Below are 21373 nucleotides of genomic sequence, written 5' to 3' on the forward strand. Positions count from 1 at the left end.
AGATTGGAGAACTGGGCCCCAACTAACAGAATGAAATTAAATAGAGACAAATGTCAGCCCTACACTTAAGACAGCAAGAAAATGCTGCACAAATGTAAGACGGGGGACACTTGGATTGCCTGTTGAAGATATGAGAAGAATCTAGGGTCTTAGTAAACTACAAGCTTTACATGAGTCAACATTGTGATGTAGCAGCAAAAAAAGCGAATGCTATTCTAGGCTACATCAACATAAGCATAGTATCCAGATCAAAGGAAGCAACAGTATCACGCTATGCCGCCTTGGTCAGGCCACACCTGGAATACAGTGTCCAGTTCTGGGCATCAGAATTTAAGGACATTGACAAGTATCTTCCTTCATCGAGGTTTTTAAGCAGATGTTGGATGGCCATCTGCCATGGATACTTTAGCTGAGATTCATGCATTGCAAGGGGTTGGACTACATGACCCTTAGGGTCCCTTCCAACTCTACAATTCTATGATTCTATAAATAATCCACAAGCTTGCAACTCTTGATGTATGCTTTACTTTAGTGACATCAGAACCCTTGGGGCATCAGGCTCCTCTGGGAGCCACAATGAATGGCTGGCAGCTGTCATTTACTTGAACTAATATGGAAGATTGGTCACAGACGTACCATTATGCAGAACTTTGGAATGAAGAAACTAGGATTTCATATGGCCAGGAGGAAAGGATTCTAAACAAACAAATCTACTCCAAAGAAGCTTCATTTAAACACAGAATGTGCAAGTTTATCCATATCAAGTACAGTTTCTAACTAAACATACAAAAATAAAGCACTTTGATCACTAGGAGTCTTTTATTAATAGACAAACCATGTTATCTGGAGTTTTACCTTGAGAAATCAAGAAGTGGAAGACAAAAAACCAGCTTTCTAGGACAGTAGTTCAGGGTTTTGTTTCATTAAAAAAAAAAAAAAAAACCCGCATACAACCCTGAATTAATAGTTATCAAAATAAAACTTCAAGAAACCCACATAGATAAATTAAATACCTGGTATACTTATACAGAATTTTCACAGAATTAGAACAAATGGGGGTCATACAAAGCAAACAGATCACTCCCCAGGAAGGGGAAGAAGTTTAAATAACATCCTAGAGAAGGTAATCCAAATGGGGTGGTATTACTATTTACTTCCATTCTTGATATACAATAATGAAGTGAAATTACTTTTGTTTCCAACAGTGCCAACCTAAACACCACCAACATGAAGGTGCTTTACTTTGAAAAAAAATAAATCAGGAGCTGGGGTGGCTTAAGTGCACCAATTATCTAAGTTATAAATAATTATATCTTAAGGAATTAGGCATCAAACTTTAGCAAAAACACCTTAAATACTAGCACTCTGAGCATTAAAAGTTTTAATCCATTTTGAATAAAGTTTTTGCTTGTTTTGTAACAAAAATTCACACAAAGAAAAATCTTAGGCTCAAGTGGTCACCTGTATTCTAATGGTCTCAAATTTACAGTATGGAAGCCACATATCTGACAGCAAAGCTTTTTATTGACATATTTATAAAATCAGGAAGTGTTTTATCCCCCTTAATTACCGATTAGTTCAAGCTGTGTTTTTCAGAAATCCATAGCACCGCTCATTTTAACAGGTTGTTACTTTGGGTGCCTATTTCTCATATATCTGGTGTGTGTTTTTAAATCAGTAACCACTTTTAAGTTGTTTACAATATACAGTATGAGAGGCTAGTCTGTCACTGATATACGGGTTCTTAAAACGCCAGGCTGTTCATTCATCTGTTCTTTAAACACGCTAATATGGTAATACATAGGTAGTGTCTGCAGCACCATAATACTGTCTAAACAAACAGCTTTTAAGCTGTGTTTGCCTAATGTTTTATTCAGCCCCCTCCCACCACTTACTATATTTAGCAAAATACCATTGAAGACAAAAGTTTGCCCCTTAGAATGAGGCACATTTTGGCATATGTGCTAAATGCTGCTACATAGGCAGGCATGATGTGCAAGTCATATTATGAAAAGGAGAGCCTCCACATTTAACTTTTTCATAGAAAAATATAAATATATTCCCTGAATTAGAGGAAGAGAAGATTCAACATCTTGCTAGTATCACTAGCAAAAGGAAAGTGGGCTAGATTTTCCTGTCAAGGTTACATTTCACAGTCATCTTCATCATCTGCATATCTTACAGTTCTCCTGCCCCCATTTCTAGTTCTAATTTTGGAACGTCGATTCCCTCTTTTATACTTGGTATAATCCAATTCCTCAGAATCATTCTCTTCATTCACTTTTGGCCGTTTCCTTCTCTGCGGTATTTTGGAAGGTTCAGAAAAGCCATCATTTAAAGTGTCATCTATTGAAATGGCTTTCCTTTTCCCCTTTTTTGTCTTTCTAGTTCTCCTACTGTCAATATTTTTTGAGTCTGTTTGAGATTCTGAAGCAGAAGAATAATTGGAACTGCCATCAGGTTCCGGTTTTGAGTTCCTTGAAGTTCCAGGGTTTTTTGACAATGAACTTCTTTGTTTTCTCTCTCCTTTTCCGGTCTCTGTTGTACTCCTCATATTTTTATCACTATCTTCTTTTTCCAATTCGGAAACATTATGGTTATCAGGAAGCAGTGGCTGGCTTGAATCTATGTGCTCTGCAGACATGCTACTGGAGGATTCGTCTTCAGAAAATTCTACTGCACGTTTTTTCCTTTTAGGAACTGTTTTACGCACAGGTGTGAGAGACCGTCTCCTTGGGGCTCTGCTCTGTCTGCTCTTTTGTTCCACCACACTTTCTACTTCAGAGTCCAAATGTTTCTGCTCTGGTTCTCTGCTAGATTTTTTAGCTCTGTAAGAGGAGGTCGGAAACTGTTTCTGTCTGAGCTCACATTCCTTTAGTTCTGCTTCACTTTCAGAGGGTGAAGGTGCAACATCCAATATCATCTTTCTGGCTGCAGCAGAGGCATTGCGATGAGGCAATTTTCTGTACCTGCTTTTAGGGTATCTAACTTCTGAACTTGAGAACTCTTCCTTGGCATCACTAATTAGCTTGATTTTGCTTGCAGCCACAGTAGCACTACGGCGTGGGATTTTCTTTCCATTAGGGCTTTTGATATTGTTTGTTTCACTATTCAATTCTGCAGAATTTCTGCAATTCTTCCTGTTCCGGAGTAATACTGGACTTTGCCTTATCACTCGGGTTGATTCTACAAGAGAAAAGTTTTAAATTTCAAAATACTTTATTTCCAACAGAAATGAGTGCATTTAGACAAATGATATACTGAAGTAATAATTCAAAACCAAACTCTATTATATAGGATAACAGTACAACTGTGAAATTTAAGCACCATTAAAATATTTTTAATAATGAAAGTTCTAAGCAAACTTTTAATGTTATAAACACTTCACACTGCCTAGGGCAGCAAGTACCCACCAATAATCCCATACACACTTCCCTAGGAGCAAGCAGCATGGAACTCAATGGAACTTACTTCTGAGTAGACATGCATAAGACTACACTGTTAGCATGGCAGGCACTTCTTTAACTTTCTAATTCTAATTCTTGATCATGGCAGGCATTTCTTTAACTTTCTAATTCTAATTCTTGATCATTCAGGATGAACTTGCAACCCTTATTTTGACCAGTAAGGAGACTCTCTTAATCTATTTCAGTACACCAGATCATTGCCATTATTTTCTATAAAGTCCAGTATTTCAACCTAGACATTTTCTTGGTTTGTTTTGCCTTCTCTTCTATAAATACTGTAGGGTTCTACATACCCCAATCGTTTTTATGTTAGACACTGTTTTTGCAATGCTGATACTATTTTAAACAGACATTATATACTTTAAACACAAGCCACTGCACTTTAGTTCCAGCTAGTGCTTTAAGAGATCCATTGGTCCCCAACAGCAGATAGATGTGTTAGCCTTACCAGTTCCCTCAGGCACCGATTTAAAATATATTAGTACAAGAAACATTACCTTTTCTAACAGCTTCTCTCTTTCGTTTCTTTTTCTTGTGTTGCTCTGTTGTGGCATCACTACTATTGGAGCAGGATTCAATTTCCAAATCAGAAGTACAACTGGAGTCCGCTGTGGATTTATATTTGGGCTTTCTTGAAAGTTCCTTGGTTTCTGGCATAGAATCTGTTCCATCCTCTCTATGTTCTACATCAGATTTTGCAGTGGCTTTGCTGCGATTTTTGTCTTTTGATTTACTAGAAGAATCTACAGTCTTTCGAGAGTCATGCTTCTTCTTAACTTCCTCACTGCATTGGTCTAACTCAGAATCTAGTTCAGATTCATAACTGGCTACAGTACTATGCAAATATATAGAAGGTTTATCAAGACTTCTGCCCTTTGGCATATGGCTTTTGGGGTTATTTTCTGAAACTTCCACCCTGGGTTTTATATTAGGGGATTCATCACAAACAGTTCTATGCTTGCGCCCATGGGTTTTAACATGCCTGTTTCTTCTTAAAGCACTTTCAGAATCTGAACTATTTTCAGACTCACTATCATATCTCTTAGCAGAAACAGCTGACTCAGTCTGACGACACTTTCTTCTGCTATATCTCCTATTTTTTCCTTCAGACTGTTGGTCTCCATCCCTTGAACTGTTTGACTTCCTAGTTGTAGAAACTGCATTGTGATGGTTCAGCTTTTCCTCATTTTCAAAGCCTCTGGTTTCCACATCATTTATGTTCCTCAGTTTATAAGCTGCCACAGTAGCACTTTTACGACGCAATCTTCGGTAACCGTGATGGTTGCTATTTTGTATTTTATAAGTTCCCTCTTCTTGAGAATCACTTTCATGCCTCCTTTTCCTGGCAGAACGTCTGCACCCATTCTCTTGGATGACACAGTCTATAAAGGCATGCAAAGATTATTATATAAAAGCAGACCTGGCATGTATAGCACAATATTAAACATTAACAAAAGCTAGTTTCATTGAAAAAATTGCACATTTAAAGACTACTTATTAAAGCTAAACAGGTAGTACATGCATACATCTGATGGTAAGATATAATCCACCTGTCATTAATCCACATCCACACGAACAAATCAGCCCCATGTTACACTCAGTGTTCCATAAACTTTAGTGCTTGAGCTAACAAAGTGTTCTCAAAGGCTTCTAAAGAACAGATTTAGGAGAGGAGTTTTCAGGGAGAAATAGAAGTTCCGTTTGTATCAGTAGGATGCCACAACTGGACAGCACCCCAGATATTTGACTTTTAAGAAACAAGTTCTATATCCTCAGTTTAATATGACATAGCATGTACTACTTCAAAACAAAATTCAGTTAAGCAAGGTCTTTTAAATCAACCATGCCTTCAATAGTTAGTGACAAGGAGCGACCAGGATTGCTATCCCAGATTATGATCTAGATATATTTTATTCATCGAAATTTAAACTCTGCTGAATATTGGATAGTTTCACTTAGAGTGGCTACAAGGGAAAAGCTTTTTAAATCTGGAATGTGCATTAAATCACATTTTATACATTTAAAATACATCACCTTTCCTGATGTTTTTCCTTCTTTTTGTTGAGTTGCTGCTATCAGTTCCAGACTCTAAATCAGATGAGCACTTGGAGCTATCTTTGGGTAGTCTTGACATCTTAGAAGACCCTCTGCTCTCTGAAAAAGTGACATGCTCATCCTCCTGCCCTGACTCCAGTCCTTCATCCGAGTCACTTAATACCTTAGCTTTCTTGAAATGAGTTGATGCTCTTTTACAGGTTTGTTTTTCTAAACCATTGCATTTTTCTGGCTCAGAATCTGCCTCAGAGATATTTCTGTTATTACTTCTGGATGCAGAAGGTAACTGGTAAGCTTTCTGAATGCTCCCATCCTCTGACACAAGGCTTTTGGAGTCATCTTCTGAAAATTCAACAGGGGATTTTATTTTTGAAGATGCACAGTGGGTAGCTCTTTGTGACTGCTTCTGGCCATTAACGTGACAACCCTTTAGTGTTTTTTGCACACTATTTTCAGAATCTGAGCTCCCACTATCAGATTCACTAGCATGCTTTTTTCGAACAGCAACAGCACCTGAACCAGCTTTGAAGGTTTTCCTTCGGTTAGATTCTTCTACTTCCTTGTCACTTTCAGACTGTATGGAACTTTCCTCAGAGTCATTTAGCAATACTTTTCTGGCTGCAGCAGAAGCATTGCGATGAGGCAGTTTTCTGTTTTTGCTTCCAATACCAACACTTTCTGAACTGGATAGCTCCTCTTCTACATCACTCATCAGTCTTAATTTATTAGCTGCTACAGTAGCACTTCTACGTGGAACTTTTCTGTGCCTTCCAGATCTGTTACACAAAGTCTCATACAGCTCTTTTGAATTATCCATTTCTCTTTCAGATATTCTTTTTCTGGTAGTTCTTTGGCTATTTCCGTTCTCTTGATAAGCTAGACACAAAAATGAGGAGACTTACTTATGTTGAACATTTTAAAATGAGTACAATTTGCCTGTCACTAAGCTCAGAACCATGCAAAGCTCTGGAACAATACACACAGGCCCCGCTTACTGAATGAAATGTGTTCCCTGGAAACTGTTCATTAGGTGAGCATTTGTATAACAAGTACACAATTTCCACTATTTCCTGTAGAAATCGTATTTCTAATGCAGAATCTGCCCACTCCCTTTTCCCACTCCTTCCATGGTGTCTTCCTGAAATGGCTGCAGCCAATCATCCAAAGAAAGACAAAGTAAAAAGCTCATTTGACTGAACTCTCCTGCTTCCTGATTTGTCCAATCTTGCTCCGCACTCCATCTCTGCCTGAAAATGGCTGCCACTGACTAGCAAAGCAAGCAAGCAAACAAACAAACAAACAAACCAAGTAGTAAGGAAGCAGGCAACTTGGATAAGTGACTCTGTGGAGCACATAACAAGTTTGGGGCATATGAGCATGGGGATAGCGGAACCTGCATGTGTTTCATGAAACTGTATAGTGGAAATCTAATCCACTTTAGAAATAGATTTAAAATATCTCCACAATCACTCACAATACTATAGCAAGAGAGACATTTGAGAGAATCTTGGCACAACTGCATTTTAGTCTAGCATTTTCCCTACTCAACATTCAAATACATGTAAATCAAGATCAAAAAAGCACACATTGTCACAAGCAGCAAGCTGGTTTCCGGGCTTCAATTTAATTTTTGAGTGTAATTAAAAATACAGAATTTGTCATTTAAAGCCAGGTGGGGGGATCAGTTTCCCTCAAATTACACAAACTTGCCCAAACATGTGTCACATGTGACATCAGACATGGGGCAGGTGAATGTGTGACTGCTAAGTCAGGAACTTAAAGTGTGCACCCAATTGTTCCTTGGCAAGTAGGGATTGTTGACAGTGCCAGTCAACTGACTGGTGCTAACAGAATGCCTTTCAAAGGGATGTTTTCCCTCCACAGATGGTCTTTGTAAAGGAAAAAGTCTTTTGGCAACACCATCTGAATCCATACCATGCCTGAAAACAAACCCATCAAGGTGGCCCATGGAAGGTTAGGCTCTGGGTCAAGGTTACTTCAAGGAATTCCTACTGCATGACTTCAAGATTTCAAGCCATCTGAGGGGGCCTGGCTCTCAGCACTTCCACCATGGAGCTCTTTCCCAGGCAGACCTGCCAAAGTTACTTGCATTTTTAGAAAGCTAGTTAAAGCCCAATATTTTGGATAACCATTTGAGTAGCAACTGTATACTACTGTGCACTATGGCATCTGCATTATCTACGAGGATTATTGCTTTTAATATTATTGTTTTTGATAGTTTACAAACATTGTTTATGTGCTGGTTTTATATTTCTTTTATTTCTGTTGCCATTAAGATATCTTGAGGATCTCAATTGGGCCAATCTAAAGTAGATTTCAAAGTAAATTCACAACTATATACTTGGAAATAATGGAAGCAGTGATCCAACTTCTGCAATGAACATTAGCTGAATTACTCTTACCCATTTGCTTTTGCTGATAGACTCTGTTTCTAGTAACTCTGAAATCACTTCTTTTCCTAGATATTCCATTATGTACTATAGGGAATGAGATTTCTGCAGAACTTTCTTTGCTTTCCTCTGAACTACTTGAAGATGAAGCTGTTGTTGAGTGGTCCAGCTCACTTTCTGGAAAGGTAAATAAATGTATGCTAGTAAGACTTCAAAACAGATTCCCCCTTTTCTTCAAAGATATTTTATATTATTATTATTATTATTATACAGTCCTTCATTCGAAGATCACAGAGCAGTTTACAACACAAAAATAGAAAATAAGAACACAAATAAATAACAAACCAATAACCCCACATCCACAAACATATTTTAAAGGCCATAGATGGTTTAATCAGTCAAAGTGCCTGGTTATAGAGAAAAGCTTTTGCCTAGCATCTAAAGATATGTAATAAAGGTGGTAGATGAGCCCTGCTGGGTAGAGCATTCCACAAATGGGGAGCCACCGCAGAAAAGGTCCGTTCTCATGTTGCCACCCTCCAGACCTCTCGTGGAGGGGGCACATGAAGAAAGGCCTCAGATGATGATCACAGGGTTCAGTTCTAATGTCTAGGAACTGCAGATACGACAATGCATTCAAACTGTTCCATCTTACTCTTGGTATTCTTAAGTCAATCAAATTCTATTTTCCCGTTCTCAACATTCTAAATCATCTCCCATCTGCTCAGCAAACATGGCCAAAAGCTTGTGTCAAAAGACAAAGTACATTAAGAAATACAGAAGTAGTATACATTTAAGAAATGTGAAGCTGCACGTCCACTTTACAGTTCACAAAAAGATGTACAGCATAAAAAATTAAAGTTCAATATGCCAAAGGTAAGAATACCTGGGAAATGACAGAATTTTGTATGGTCTGATTACCTTACTATCATTAAGGTTATGTCTGCTTGAGTTGAGAGCAATTTTAAACCGCAAGACAAAGGGTGTATTTACAATTACAGAGAAAAGTTTCTTTTAACCATTTCCCCACAAACTGATCACTCACCTGATGACAATGCAGAACTGTGTGCTACAGCTGTGCTCCTTGTTCGTGCATTTTTCCCAAATGATGAGGCGGAATCAGAAAATATGCCGGCAACACTGCGGCTGGAGGTGCCGGCATACATTTTATGGTTTGTAACACACGACTTTCTGCTTGAGGTATTTTGGTTAGAAGAATCTTCTGGCTCAGACTGAATTTTACCCTGAGATTTACACTGCTTCTGCTTTCCATTTCTTGACAAACAGGAGGAAAACAATATGGAGTCCATGAATATGGTTGCATTTTATAAAATTAATTTTTATTTCAGTGGTACTTTTCCCTTCGTTAAGATGCTTCTAAGATTGTATTAAGTTAATTTTAATATGCAACACAATCAATGCAAAGTACTCAAACTGAAAGCCTCACCTATAACATAGCAATGTACATGTTCATTTTATCATATTTAAACCTTTTAACCAGTATAATAGCAGCATTGCACTTTTGTCATATTTTTTTAAGTTTTAAATCTGTTAAATTCTGTTGGTATTTTGTATTATTTTAATATGACTCAGTATGACCCTCAACATATCAAACATGTGAGAAGCACTATACACCAAAATCCAGAGCAGATTTTGAGAGTATTCAGGGGAGAGGGGGGAGGAGGAGGTCAACTCCCATTGCACAACCTTTGAAAGTATCCAAAACTACACTGAAACTATGCTCCTTCCATCAGTCAAAAACCTCAAGTTAATCGGATGAACTGATTTACATGGTTTATCTAGCAGCACAAACCTATGCCTTTTTACTTCTCCTCTAAGGTAAGGGTGCATTACAGGACTGCGATCTTCACATCTCAATCACATCCTCAAATAGCTTTTACCAATGAAGGACACCCTCAGATTGAAGAAGATTTACCTGAGTGTTTTGGTAGATTGCTGTAATTTACTTCGACTTTGCAGCCTCCTGTTGTGCCTCTGACTTCTCTGCAATCTTTCATTGTATTTTTGTCCAGTTCTAAAGTCAGAGATAATTCTCCTCATCTTTTCCTCAAGCAGTGCAGATAATCTCAATGTCATACTATATATCTAGATTGCAAAAGAAATAGGTTAATTTTTAATTTCTAAGAAAGTTTAAGACACTTGCATTTGGTGATCCAATTGTAAAATTTTATTACTATTATTTTAAGAGTTTATAAACTGCTTAATACAAAATATTCTAGCAGTAAACAAAAATTATGAGAGATTTATGTACTAACTGTACTTTCTACTACACACAACACGGGACCATACACTTTAAAAAAAATCTTGTTTAATGAAATATGTTCATTAAGGCAGAAATCCTATGCAAATTTACTTAGGAGTAAGAGTGCAGCCTTTAATTTAGAGACAGGATTTGCAATTATATAACATATGATAGGGTGATCAGTTTCTTTTTGGACACTTGCTTTCTTCCTTTCTCCCCCTTGATTTGACAAGTTAGGTAAATGGCACAGAAACATTACCTTGGATCTTTTGTTTGGAGTGTATGCTTTAGCATTGCTAAATACTAATCTAATATCTTTGCAAAGTTCCATTGGAGTGTCATAGTTCCCAGCTTCTAATGTCTCCTTCACAGTCCCAAAGTCCATCGGTGTGTCTATAATTTCCCGGTAGTCCTAAATAAAGACATCCAAATAACTCCATTATTTAAGATGTGGGGAATGGGGTGAAGTTTCTTATATACAGATATGTAAACCTGAAATCCATTTAAAACAAAACAAAACAGGAGCACACTTTGTGCTAAATGATCCCAGTGACTTTAACATACATTTTCCTAGGGACTGAAAAGAAACAACTATATTTGTCAACTTTGGCCAAGCATCTTGAACACAGATTTGGAAATTAATATTCCCTTTTTAACTATTTTAAGGAATTTTTTTGCTTACGTTTTACATTCATATCAACACAACAAAACATTATCTTTTGGAGGTTCTCAACCCTTAGACTCCCCCCCCCCCCCAGGCCTAGGACAAAAAGAATAGACTAATTTTGTAGAATATCTGAAGGAACATTGTAAACATTTAAAAACATTAGCGGGCCTAGACAGGCCTGGAAATTAATATTCCCAATGGGTTGAATCACATTCAGTGTTGACCCCATAGATTTTAGTGGGTCTACTTTCGATTATGATAAGGTTAAATCAGAGTAATTGTGCTTTTTCCTGTATAAACCTGCCTGCCTAACATGATCTTCAACAGAGATCCTCTCATATTTCTCAACACACATCTTGTTTGGACCACAAAGAGGGCCTTCCTAATGGCTGCACCAAAGCTATTAAGTTCTATCCCTCTTGAGCTCATTCTAATGCCCTTCCACTAAAGTACTAAAATCTTCCTTTTCAGTAAGACTTTTGAGGTATGATTGTTTTAAATGAATTGTTTTAATGCTGTCTTGATTCTCTCTCAATTCATTTTGCTGGTTTAGTGTGGTTTTGCTTTGTGTTATAATTGTTTTAATTTTATTGTTAATCACCTTGATATATTGAAGCAAGAAGGATGTATCTTAAATCAATAATCATCCAAAACTGACATTAATCATTGTCCATGAAATACTCAAGGACTTCCAGTACTCAGAATAAATAAGACTGGGATTTCAAAGCCTGCTTATATGTTGAACACAAATTCTATTTTACTTTATTGTCACTGTTAACATAAAGCCAAATGGTAGTCACTATTCCACCTGACTGATCTGGAATTGGCTAGGTAGGACCACCTGCCACTTTAACAGTTAGAACCCTGGAAATAGTTCTGCAACTATTTGACATTGAAGTGTGTGGGTTCTCTCATCCTAAGCTACTCAAGAAAACTCTTGCCCATTTCTTTTCATAGTAATAGGAAATAACACTGGATGCTGGAAATGCAATATGAAATGAACGCCAATGATATTGACAATGATAATGATATGAACTTACAGGATATTGATCCAGGTCGACAGGTTGTCTAAATGGCTCAGAATCTTCACACTGGAAAATTAGATTAACAAGGTCCATACATTGCTTCTTCCAAGTGTTTTCATCATAGCTGAGTCTCCTCTTCAAGCCCCGAATCTTTAAAACAGAAATACAGTATTTCTAAATGTAAAATGGAAGATTTGATTGCCAAACCTTTAGGATAGACTGGGACACAGGATTTAGAATTCATCTGTATAATGTAGGAGTATTATGGAAAATCCTGCTCACAGATTGGGCAAAGGTTGTTGTCAAGGAAAACAGACTTACTCTTCTCAAAGGTGCTCTGGGAACATCGGTCTCTTCATCATCCTACAAAACAGACCAGAAATGTTCATCAAGAGCAGGGGTCAGCAAGCATTTTCAGCTGTGGCCGGTCCACCGTCCCTCAGACCATGTGGTGGGCCAGACTATATTTTTTTTTGGGGGGGGGTGGAAATGAACGAATTCCTATGCCCCACAAATAACCCAGAGATGCATTTTAAATAAAAGCACACATTCTACTCATGTAAAAACACCAGGCAGGCCCCACAAATAACGCTGATTCCTGGACCATCCACAGGCCGGATTGAGAAGGCGATTGGGCCAGATCCAGCCCATGGGCCTTAGGTTGCCTACCCCTGATCAAGAGCGTTCCTTCTAATACTGATTCAGATGTTTTTTGCTCCTGTGCTTTTCTATCCAAAACTACTCACCATCAGACTCTGGAGGTTGCCAGAATATAAACAAATCTTTACAAAACACCACCACCTAAGAGGGAACTCCCTCGAGGTATAAAGTCTTTGTTGGGAAAACCTAAGGCAAGGCAAGGGAGGCAGAAACCCCAATGACGACCCCATGACCACAGAATGTTAACTGATGGGGGTGGGGGGCAGGACACAGCAGAGATAAAAAAGGATAGAGAACCACATTGTTTAGATAGGACACTTTCAGGTTCATACGGAGAATTTATGTCCCCAGATACAGAAGTGAGAACTGCTCATACAATATTTTAATGTAGCTGGATTGGACACCAGCAGATCCACATACTCCTTCCTTCCCATCCCACAAAAATGCTATCCAACTATTGTAGGGAAGCAGTTGAATAGAAGTAACTGGAATAGAACTCTACGCTGCAATATTTTGTGAGAAAGCTCCATTCAAGGGTTTGGGGTCTTAAGTTGTCATTTAGAGAAAATGCGCCAGACACCACCCTGTTGTTCAATGAACTTTGAGCCTACTCTACTATTATTAATAGGGTGAAGGGAAAGGGCAGGGCTTAATAAAATAGCACTGAAGCGGGAAGAGCTAGCAGTTATCTAGGCAGGGTAAAAATAAGGTTTTATTACCAGATAATCAGGATCCATGCTGTCCCCATTGTTAGTTGCAATGCACAACTCAAAAATATCTGTACAATCTGGATTCCTGGAAAATAAAAATGTAATGTTACAATAGGTTGTATCTTGTTGTGTTGCTTTCACTTGTGGAAATTTCTTTAATGCCCTTAGAGGCTTCTTGAATGAAAAACAGGGTGATTTTAGCAGATTTCCCTTTCTGTGTGCAGTCCCCTGTACACACTCATGAATCTACTTCAGAGGGTTCAGGGACTCTTTGAAATAGTGTAGGAGGTGGCAAAGGATCTACAAAAGAATGGAATGTTGCTTATTTACTGTGAAAGGGCCTTTTCTGGTAGATGATACAGCAACAACTGCTGGGTTCATGTTGTTCTAGGAGTCCTCACAGAAAACCTCTGATTTATTTTAAAGATGACTACTCCTTCCCTTTCACAGTCTTCTCAGTTTCTGTTCTGGCCAAGCCCCAAAGATCTTCTCAGTTAATATACCTCTAGAATTGGACCACAGCACCAGAAAAATAGGTACTGTTATTTGTCTTATATTTGTGTTTCAGACCTGTGTAGTCCCAGTGAGCAAATGATGACTATAGGCTGCAGCATGGCTGTGTGATGTTGTGTGTCAGAAAAGCCCCCTTCATGGTGACCAATGTTCCATTTTCATGGCAAACTAGCCACACAGCCACAGCTGGGACCTACCAGAGGATAGAAAATGAAAAGGAAGAAAGATGCCATAAAGAGAAAAGGCAATGGAAAGAGAATGACAAAAGAAGAATGAAGCAATTAACACACACAATAGACAGAGAAGGAGTGAGCCCAGCTGGCAGGAAAATGAAGCTGAGAAGATGGCAAGAGAGAAAAGAGGAACATTCAAAATAATCAGAGGTTTCCTGATTGGCCTGCTAAAGCAACTTGAATCCAAAAATGGCTGTGTGGCTAATTCACCAGGAAAAGGGGAGAATTTGAAAAAAGCAAAGCAAAAAAAAATTGTTTCCCTTCCTCTTCTTGTTTACAGAAGGCAAGAGCCTTCTGTGAATACTGTATCTATTCTGAACACTGACATGTAAACCATGGTCATAAGCAATGACCAGAAGTAAGACAATTCTGATTTCCTTTTAAGCAACGAAAAACCAAAAATATTTCATCCTGAAATATTGCTTACCTAATGAATTCTAAGAGTTGATCTGTGATTTTCTGAGCAGATTTAGCAATAGTGCTGTTGGGCACATTGAAGGTCCGAGCATTGCTCTCAAGACATCTTACTTCCCAAATCAATGCAGAAAGCCTCCTATGTTTAATAGTAAACAGATTAGTTTTAATCAGGAGAAAAATATCATATAACAACTAGATCTGGAAATGTTCAGTCACTAAAACTGGAAATGTTTAAGTGGAAAAAATATTGCTTTTCATTTATCATGGAGTTTTAACAAGCTAATGTCCTATTCTTGCTGAATCCAGACATACTCCATGCTCATGTCAGTAGTATAGTAATTTCTTTAACAATGATCATTTCATGCAAAAGTGCATTAGTGTCATTCACACTTCACACTTTTAAACCTCCTGAAGGTATTATTTCCCATTTCCATCACCACCTACCCTGCGCTTACTTTTATCACAGTTACATATTCTGTATCCACTATTTCTTGATAGTACAACTGTGACCCTATCTTCACTCAAGCCACCAGAAAATCCCTCCCATGTACAGCTTATTTCTCACTGTGTTAGAAAGGAAAGATCCAGTCAGGCATCTGTATTTAGGTAACCTGCATCTTATGCAATCACAGCTTTGCATAGGTGGGTAGGGAATGAATGAATGAATGAATGAATGAATGGGTAACCCACTCTCCATGTTTCCCCTTCCCCACCTATCCCACACAATTCTGTGATTGCAGGCTTACCTGGCTTTAGGAAGGCGGAGCAAGGGTTCTTGCAGAGTCCTAGAGCACTTGCATCACTTTCCCAAGGCCAGAGAAGTCATCCACCTTGCAGAGAGCCCTTTCCAGGGCTTCCTGGCTTTACCTGTTTTTGTGCATGCACTTGGACCTCCGGAATCTAACCCTTGAGTAAGAGGTGAATTACATATATTATGCTAAATTCTAAATGTGTAGGTAACTAAAAGCTATTTAGAAATATTGAAAACTGTGGTATTGCAGCTAAACCAAAAGTCTGCCATATTTTAAGGGTAGTAAACATCCAATTCCTATTGAAGTTATAATGTTGCCTCATCTGAACTGTACCTCAGCAAAGGAGCGTACCAAGGATTTCCAAAATATGCAATATTACATGTGGCTTAACTTTTCAGCAATTTTATAAGACGGATATGCTATCATCCTTCTAGTGCAGTCTCAGACCAACCTGTAAAACCTGTTGACAAGTCTCATTCTGATAGTCCAAAGGTCTGTTGGATAAGCTATTACTGTACTGTACTTTGGATACCTATTCAGATCAACTGGGCCAGCAAATGCTGCTGAAATATCTGTAATAAATAAATAACAACAGTTGAAGCATCTGAAGTAATGTATTCAATTTACATACATCATGGATTTACATACAGTCCTTCCGAAATTAAAAACAGATTAAGCAACCTTTTAGAAAACTTGTCAGACAGGAACACAGTCTGAGTATTTGCAGTATGAATCCAAAGTTTTTAATCCACTACACAAACATGATGGGGAAAAGGTACCAGATTTCTAGATACATACCTAGTGTCAAAAGCTGATCAATTCCACAGATAATCCGTTCACATTCTTCACTCTGGGATTTCCCCTGCCATTCTCCCTTTTGAGGTTTGTATAATAATTTTGCCATCTCTTCAGCAGTCACAGAAACACTAGCTCCCAGTTCTACAGGCTGATCAACTAGTTATTTTCAAGCAATACAGGAGACATTAGGCGAACAAAACAAAATGCAGTAAGTTCATTAAATTACACTTCTTATGATATAAACTTTTAAAGTCAGAGGTAGCCAGGCACGTGACAATAATGTAAGTTTGATTTTTGTTCACTGAATATCCAGGTTCGGACCTATCAACATCAATTCCCTTAAAAGAGGTGTCCAAATTAGATCTAGAGTTCTGTAAATACTTCAGCTGGTCCTTTGTTTTAAGACTAGGTACAGTATAGAGGCAACAGCTAAAATGTAAACTGCCCACTTGCTTAAAGGGCAAGGCAACACAACAGTGTCCAATTATCTGTTACTTAGTTAAGTAAAATAAGGTAAAACCAGGGCTTGGTTGCTCCAAAACTATAGCCCAGGCATGTCCAAAGTCTGTTTCGGGGGCCTAATCTGGCCCGCTGATCGAATTAATTCAGCCCCCGTGGCATTATATGTCCTGGGGTAAAATCCTAATCCTGCTCTAGCCTATGTATAATAAATCTGGCTATTAAAACCTGCTTAACTGCTAAATAATTGCAAAGCATAACTACCGGTGGAGCTCCATCTTGAGCAAATATGCCAATCTTTAGTTTAGACAGGAAATCTTCCTGCCTGTAGATCAGGGGATAATCACACATGCTGACAAGTAGTGATCCTTCACAAAATCTACTAGCCAGATCTAGTGACAATATACCTGCAAGCACAGCAAACTCATGAACACATTTGTTTTCAGGCTCATCACTGCATAACTTTGTGGATTACCCTCTCTCAGGGATGAAAAGGCCCACAAGTGTCTGGTGCGCCCATGAATCTCAATCACTGGTTTCTGAAAAACTAGCAATGCCCAACCCTCACATCTATGTTCCCCGAAGGGTAGTAGCAGAAGAACAAAAGCCCACAATTGTTTATTGACCTCCTAACCCATTTATTGTCTGTCTGTTCAACAAGAAAAAATGACATCATCTGATTTTTGTATACCATTGTCTGGAATAGGCTCCATGTCCCATGGGCTAAGTCTTTCAGTTTCACCATTGTCCCATCTATTTTAAAAAAAAAGCAAAAATAAAATAAATTTTAAAGATATGTAAAGGTATTTTCAAACAGTAATAATCCCCAGTAATGATCAGACTTAATGCTATATTTTAAGGTAAAAGATTTTAGGAAACTTGCTCAAGGTAAAAGAATTACAGAAAGAGAACAACAAAATATATTTAAAATTCCCTGTTTATGTTGCTCCGCACCCTCCCACTCTTAACTTCAGAGAGTCACAATCCTTATCTCTTACATGCTCCGTACAAACATCAGTGCAGATGCACTGGTGGGAGCACTGGGTGAGGTCTGCTGATATACGTGCACAGCCCCAAACTCCAAGTCCTCCTCCCTCTTAATAAGTGACAGTGACACTGCTGCTGGGAAGCTGGCGTTGTGGCCTGCCTCTGCATCTACATTCTTGCTCAAGGCAAAACCAAAGAAGAAACTTAAGAGTTCATTTTCCTCCTCCTCTTTAGGTTCATTATAAATACTGACATGCCTTCGAAAGATTACTAACAGTAGTTAAGGTACGAATGCTCTTTTATTTTTAAGGCAAGCTTCAATATCAAACTCAAGTAACCATGCTAAAAACACATACTTAACACTGTAACACTGAAAAGGGCTGTCAGGGTATTGTGGCTGATATGGCTCTTGGCTCAGCACTGTTCCAAACCACCAGGCATCATCAATAATTGAACGAAAGCGATCATCTGTAGGAAAGACATGAGATGCTATACAGTTCTTCCACATTAACTTTTTTAAAAACTAGTCTAGGATTGCAAATGCAACATGTGACTATTAAAATACTGTGGTTCATTCACTATACAAATGGTCAATCACAACACAATAAGACAGTCACATGATCCAACACAGGTTTAATCTGTAGACTATCAACGTTATCTATAATAGTTCTTGAATTCAAACACTACTGAAAGGTTTGAAAAATCATTGATCCTGTAACATTAAAATTCGATTCCTATCAGTTATAAAGAAATAACTTACAATCATAATAACAAACCACCCCATGATTCAGCTAGCGAATCGTTCTAAATTGTCTTTCATTTTTTCCTAGTTTCAATGCTCGGTGGCACATGGGTACGGCAGTATTACAAAAATAGACTTACTGGGTTGCCAGTTCCTTTGTCGTGCTTCATCATGGAACTGACTTAACACAAGGAAGTCAATAACATCTGGCATATCATGGTATCTAGGAGAAAAAATTAAAACTTAGTCTTCAAATGTATACAAACTGTCTGTATTATGCTTTTTTTTTTAAAAAAAAAAGGGTAAAAAAATACATACTTGAGGGAAAATGATTTGTCTAGAAGCTGTCCTGTAATATGATCCATAAGGGTAAGCTTAAGGCAGCATAGTGTAGGAGGCCCAACTTCATAATGTATCCCAACAATTTTTACCAATTCTTGTTCCTAACAGATGGACATATAATAAAGAATCCCATTAATAATAGTGCAATTATTCACAGTATATGAAGTGTGAATAGAAACAAAGTCCAGCAGCAATGGGCATAACACAAACTTAAGACAGTTCATAACCTTACAAAAAAAAAACAACCCAAAGTTTAGATTTTTGATAGGTATATGTTACTAGATTTCCCACTGGGCAACTTATTCAAAACTCAAATCATAGGAACAGAGTCATACCAGCTCACTACTATCTACAAGGACTGGCAGTGGCTCTCTAAAATTCTCTCCCAGCCCTACGTGAAGATCTCAGGGAGGGAAACTGACCTTCTGCATGAAAAGCAGGTGCTCTACTGATCTATGGCCCTTCCCCAAACCTAGACGCAAAACACTATGTATAACCCTGTAGTCATTTCCAAGTGCTTAAGATTCCTAAGGGTCAATCCTTTGCTACGTTTTGCCATTTCAAAAGCACAGGCATAATTCTGTTTCTATAAATGAACAGATTAAGATAAATGTACTTCAGGGGAAAATGGAAGGCAGAGATGATATTAAATCCAAAGCTGGAGCAGGTGTTTTCCACTTATGGAAGGACTATTTTACACCTTGCAGTGGAACACCGCCGTTTCGTTTCTGCTTGTGGTTCTTTGGATCCTAATCAAACTTTCCCTATATTGATTTTAAAATATACATTATCACCTCCCTTGATCCATCTGGTTGCCCTTTTCTGGGCCTTTTCTAGCTCTACATTGTCTTTTTTTTAAGGGACGTGAGCAGAACTGTAAACAATATTCAATATGTAAATTTGTGTAACCGTGTTACCGAGTGGCCCTTTGTCAAAAGGGCTACCTATTTTAAGATGTATAGTACAACCTGTGCATGAGTACTCAAAAGTAAGTCCGACAGAGTTCAGTGGGACTTACTTCTAGGTAAAGCAGATCTGAAATGCCTTCTCATTTTGCTGTGAAATTGGACTGACTCTGCCCAGGTTGGCCATTGTATCCTCTCAGCCAGGAAGGACTATAAAGGACTTCAGGTTCCAGCTGAGGCTTGCTCAAGCAACAAAGTCTTCCTGAGCTATAAACTAAAAAGCCCCAAACATTCTAACCTTTACTAAGAAGGGAACTACTCCAACCCTTTCATAATTTGGGTTGCCCTTTTTCTGAAACATTTCCGGCTCTACAGCTCATGTATGAAGTTCACTAGGCTCACCTCTGCCTCATCCTTGCCTACTTTACTGGTTCCTTTAAGGGACCAATGAGAAGAATTGTAAAGTACTTTGGAGCATGCAAACACCCATGCTGAACCAGTCTTACCCTAAGAACCATTTTTCTCCATGGTTCCTTCTGAGGATTCAGTTCACAAATATTGCTTTTCCTCACTGCTTCAAGGTAGGCTTCATGGCCTTGTCGAAAATATATCGCCTAACAAAAAGGAATTTTTTAATCAGTGAATGAAATTCAAAATTAATTTAGCTGAGAAACATTTTCTCTATTTACTTACAAGGCTAGCTACATTAACAGGAGGTTGGCTACCCACTGGCTGTTTCACTCACCAATTCCCCCATGCCAAAACTGCATAGTCATCCAAGTCGAATGGAAAGAGGGGAAAGGAAACCAGCCACTCCTACACTCTCCTCCTTCCATTCACAGCATAAAGCTGAGCACAAGGACCAATTATGATATGCTGCTATTCACATCAGCTGTACATGCAAACAAGTCATGTCGCTTCTGCCTCAAGGTCCAGAAACCCTTTAAGACAGAATGGGGAAAGCTGGGCATGTGGCCTGGCATGCTAGTACCCAATCCAAGCTTGTTTTCTGTATTTTGCTTTTGTTTTTAGGTGGCTGCTCCTTTTTGTAGTTTTAATAGCTAAAGAATCCTTACAAGAGAGCACCACCACAGCATAGCGTGCTACTTGTGGATGATGGCTACTTTTCCAAGACATAGCAAATCACAGGACTGAGGCTACCTATGCTTTTACCAGATCAAGCTTAGATTCAATGTAAATTCCCTTACCTCATCACCCATTTGTGGAACAAAAGGAGACCTTCGGAGTCTGACATCTGTTATCCAATCAGGAGGCTGAACTTCCCAGGACTGCTGGGGTGCATTCACCTGTGCATCATTATAAAGGATTACCCAAATTATAACACAGCGTTATGACTGCTAATTTATTTAAAAGGTTTTTTATCTGTCTTTCAAGGCAGATTACAAATTTCTAAGTCACATGAAAATAAAACAAAACACAAACCCCCATAAGCAGCTAATTATTCCCCCCTCCCCCAAGTATGGCACAATTCAGCCAAAAACAGCCTTGAATAAAGGAGACTTCAGAGTTTTTACAGAGATGAGGTCATTTGCAAATCCCTGAAGAGGGAGTGCCAAAGGTGCAGGGCAAGCCCTAACCCTTCTATTCCATCATGCATCTAACAGGTCTCAAAGGCAGACCAGAAAGCAGGGTCTCCTGATTTTAACGCTTAGGGCAGGCTCTTACAGATGTAGGTGATGCTTCAGATAATGTTGTCTCAAATCATTTAGAACTTAGAAGACGAAAAGCTGCTTCTTGAATTGGTCCCAGAAATGAATCGACAGCCAACTGATACAGAATAGGTCTTATAAGATATCAAGGTCCAGCTCCCACAAGTGCTCTGACAGTATCATTCTGCACCAGGTAAATTTTCCAAACCAACTTGTTGCTGGACTTAACCCCAACAACCCTTACCATTTGCCAATCTGGCTAAGGCTGATGGGAAGACCCCCAATGACATCTGGAGA

At 38.5% G+C, this 21373-nt stretch overlaps 1 protein-coding gene across 5 annotated transcripts in view; it reads right to left on the reverse strand.

Moving 5' to 3' along the window:
* Positions 1 to 725: 725 nt before the first annotated feature.
* BRWD1 (bromodomain and WD repeat domain containing 1) overlaps positions 726 to 21373 on the reverse strand; it is a 44579-nt gene continuing 23931 nt past the window's right edge. For 2 of the 5 annotated variants that reach the window (XM_028727191.2, XM_028727196.2), the window contains 19 exons: positions 20615 to 20713; positions 19913 to 20020; positions 18478 to 18602; positions 18300 to 18382; positions 17774 to 17885; positions 17122 to 17183; positions 15972 to 16127; positions 15625 to 15745; positions 14432 to 14557; positions 13268 to 13343; positions 12210 to 12251; positions 11904 to 12038; positions 10456 to 10608; positions 9870 to 10039; positions 8979 to 9208; positions 7946 to 8110; positions 5502 to 6398; positions 3965 to 4849; positions 726 to 3186 (listed from right to left, as the gene is read on the reverse strand). In XM_028727191.2, the coding sequence (XP_028583024.2) occupies positions 2144 to 3186; positions 3965 to 4849; positions 5502 to 6398; positions 7946 to 8110; positions 8979 to 9208; positions 9870 to 10039; positions 10456 to 10608; positions 11904 to 12038; positions 12210 to 12251; positions 13268 to 13343; positions 14432 to 14557; positions 15625 to 15745; positions 15972 to 16127; positions 17122 to 17183; positions 17774 to 17885; positions 18300 to 18382; positions 18478 to 18602; positions 19913 to 20020; positions 20615 to 20713 (4788 nt within the window). In that variant the 3' untranslated portion in view covers positions 726 to 2143. The remainder of the gene's footprint in view (positions 3187 to 3964; positions 4850 to 5501; positions 6399 to 7945; positions 8111 to 8978; positions 9209 to 9869; positions 10040 to 10455; positions 10609 to 11903; positions 12039 to 12209; positions 12252 to 13267; positions 13344 to 14431; positions 14558 to 15624; positions 15746 to 15971; positions 16128 to 17121; positions 17184 to 17773; positions 17886 to 18299; positions 18383 to 18477; positions 18603 to 19912; positions 20021 to 20614; positions 20714 to 21373) is intronic. The other 3 variants (XM_028727192.2, XM_028727193.2, XM_028727195.2) reach the window with 3 other exon arrangements.

Source organism: Podarcis muralis, chromosome 4, assembly GCF_964188315.1.
Source record: "Podarcis muralis chromosome 4, rPodMur119.hap1.1, whole genome shotgun sequence".
Classification (NCBI taxonomy): domain Eukaryota; kingdom Metazoa; phylum Chordata; class Lepidosauria; order Squamata; family Lacertidae; genus Podarcis; species Podarcis muralis.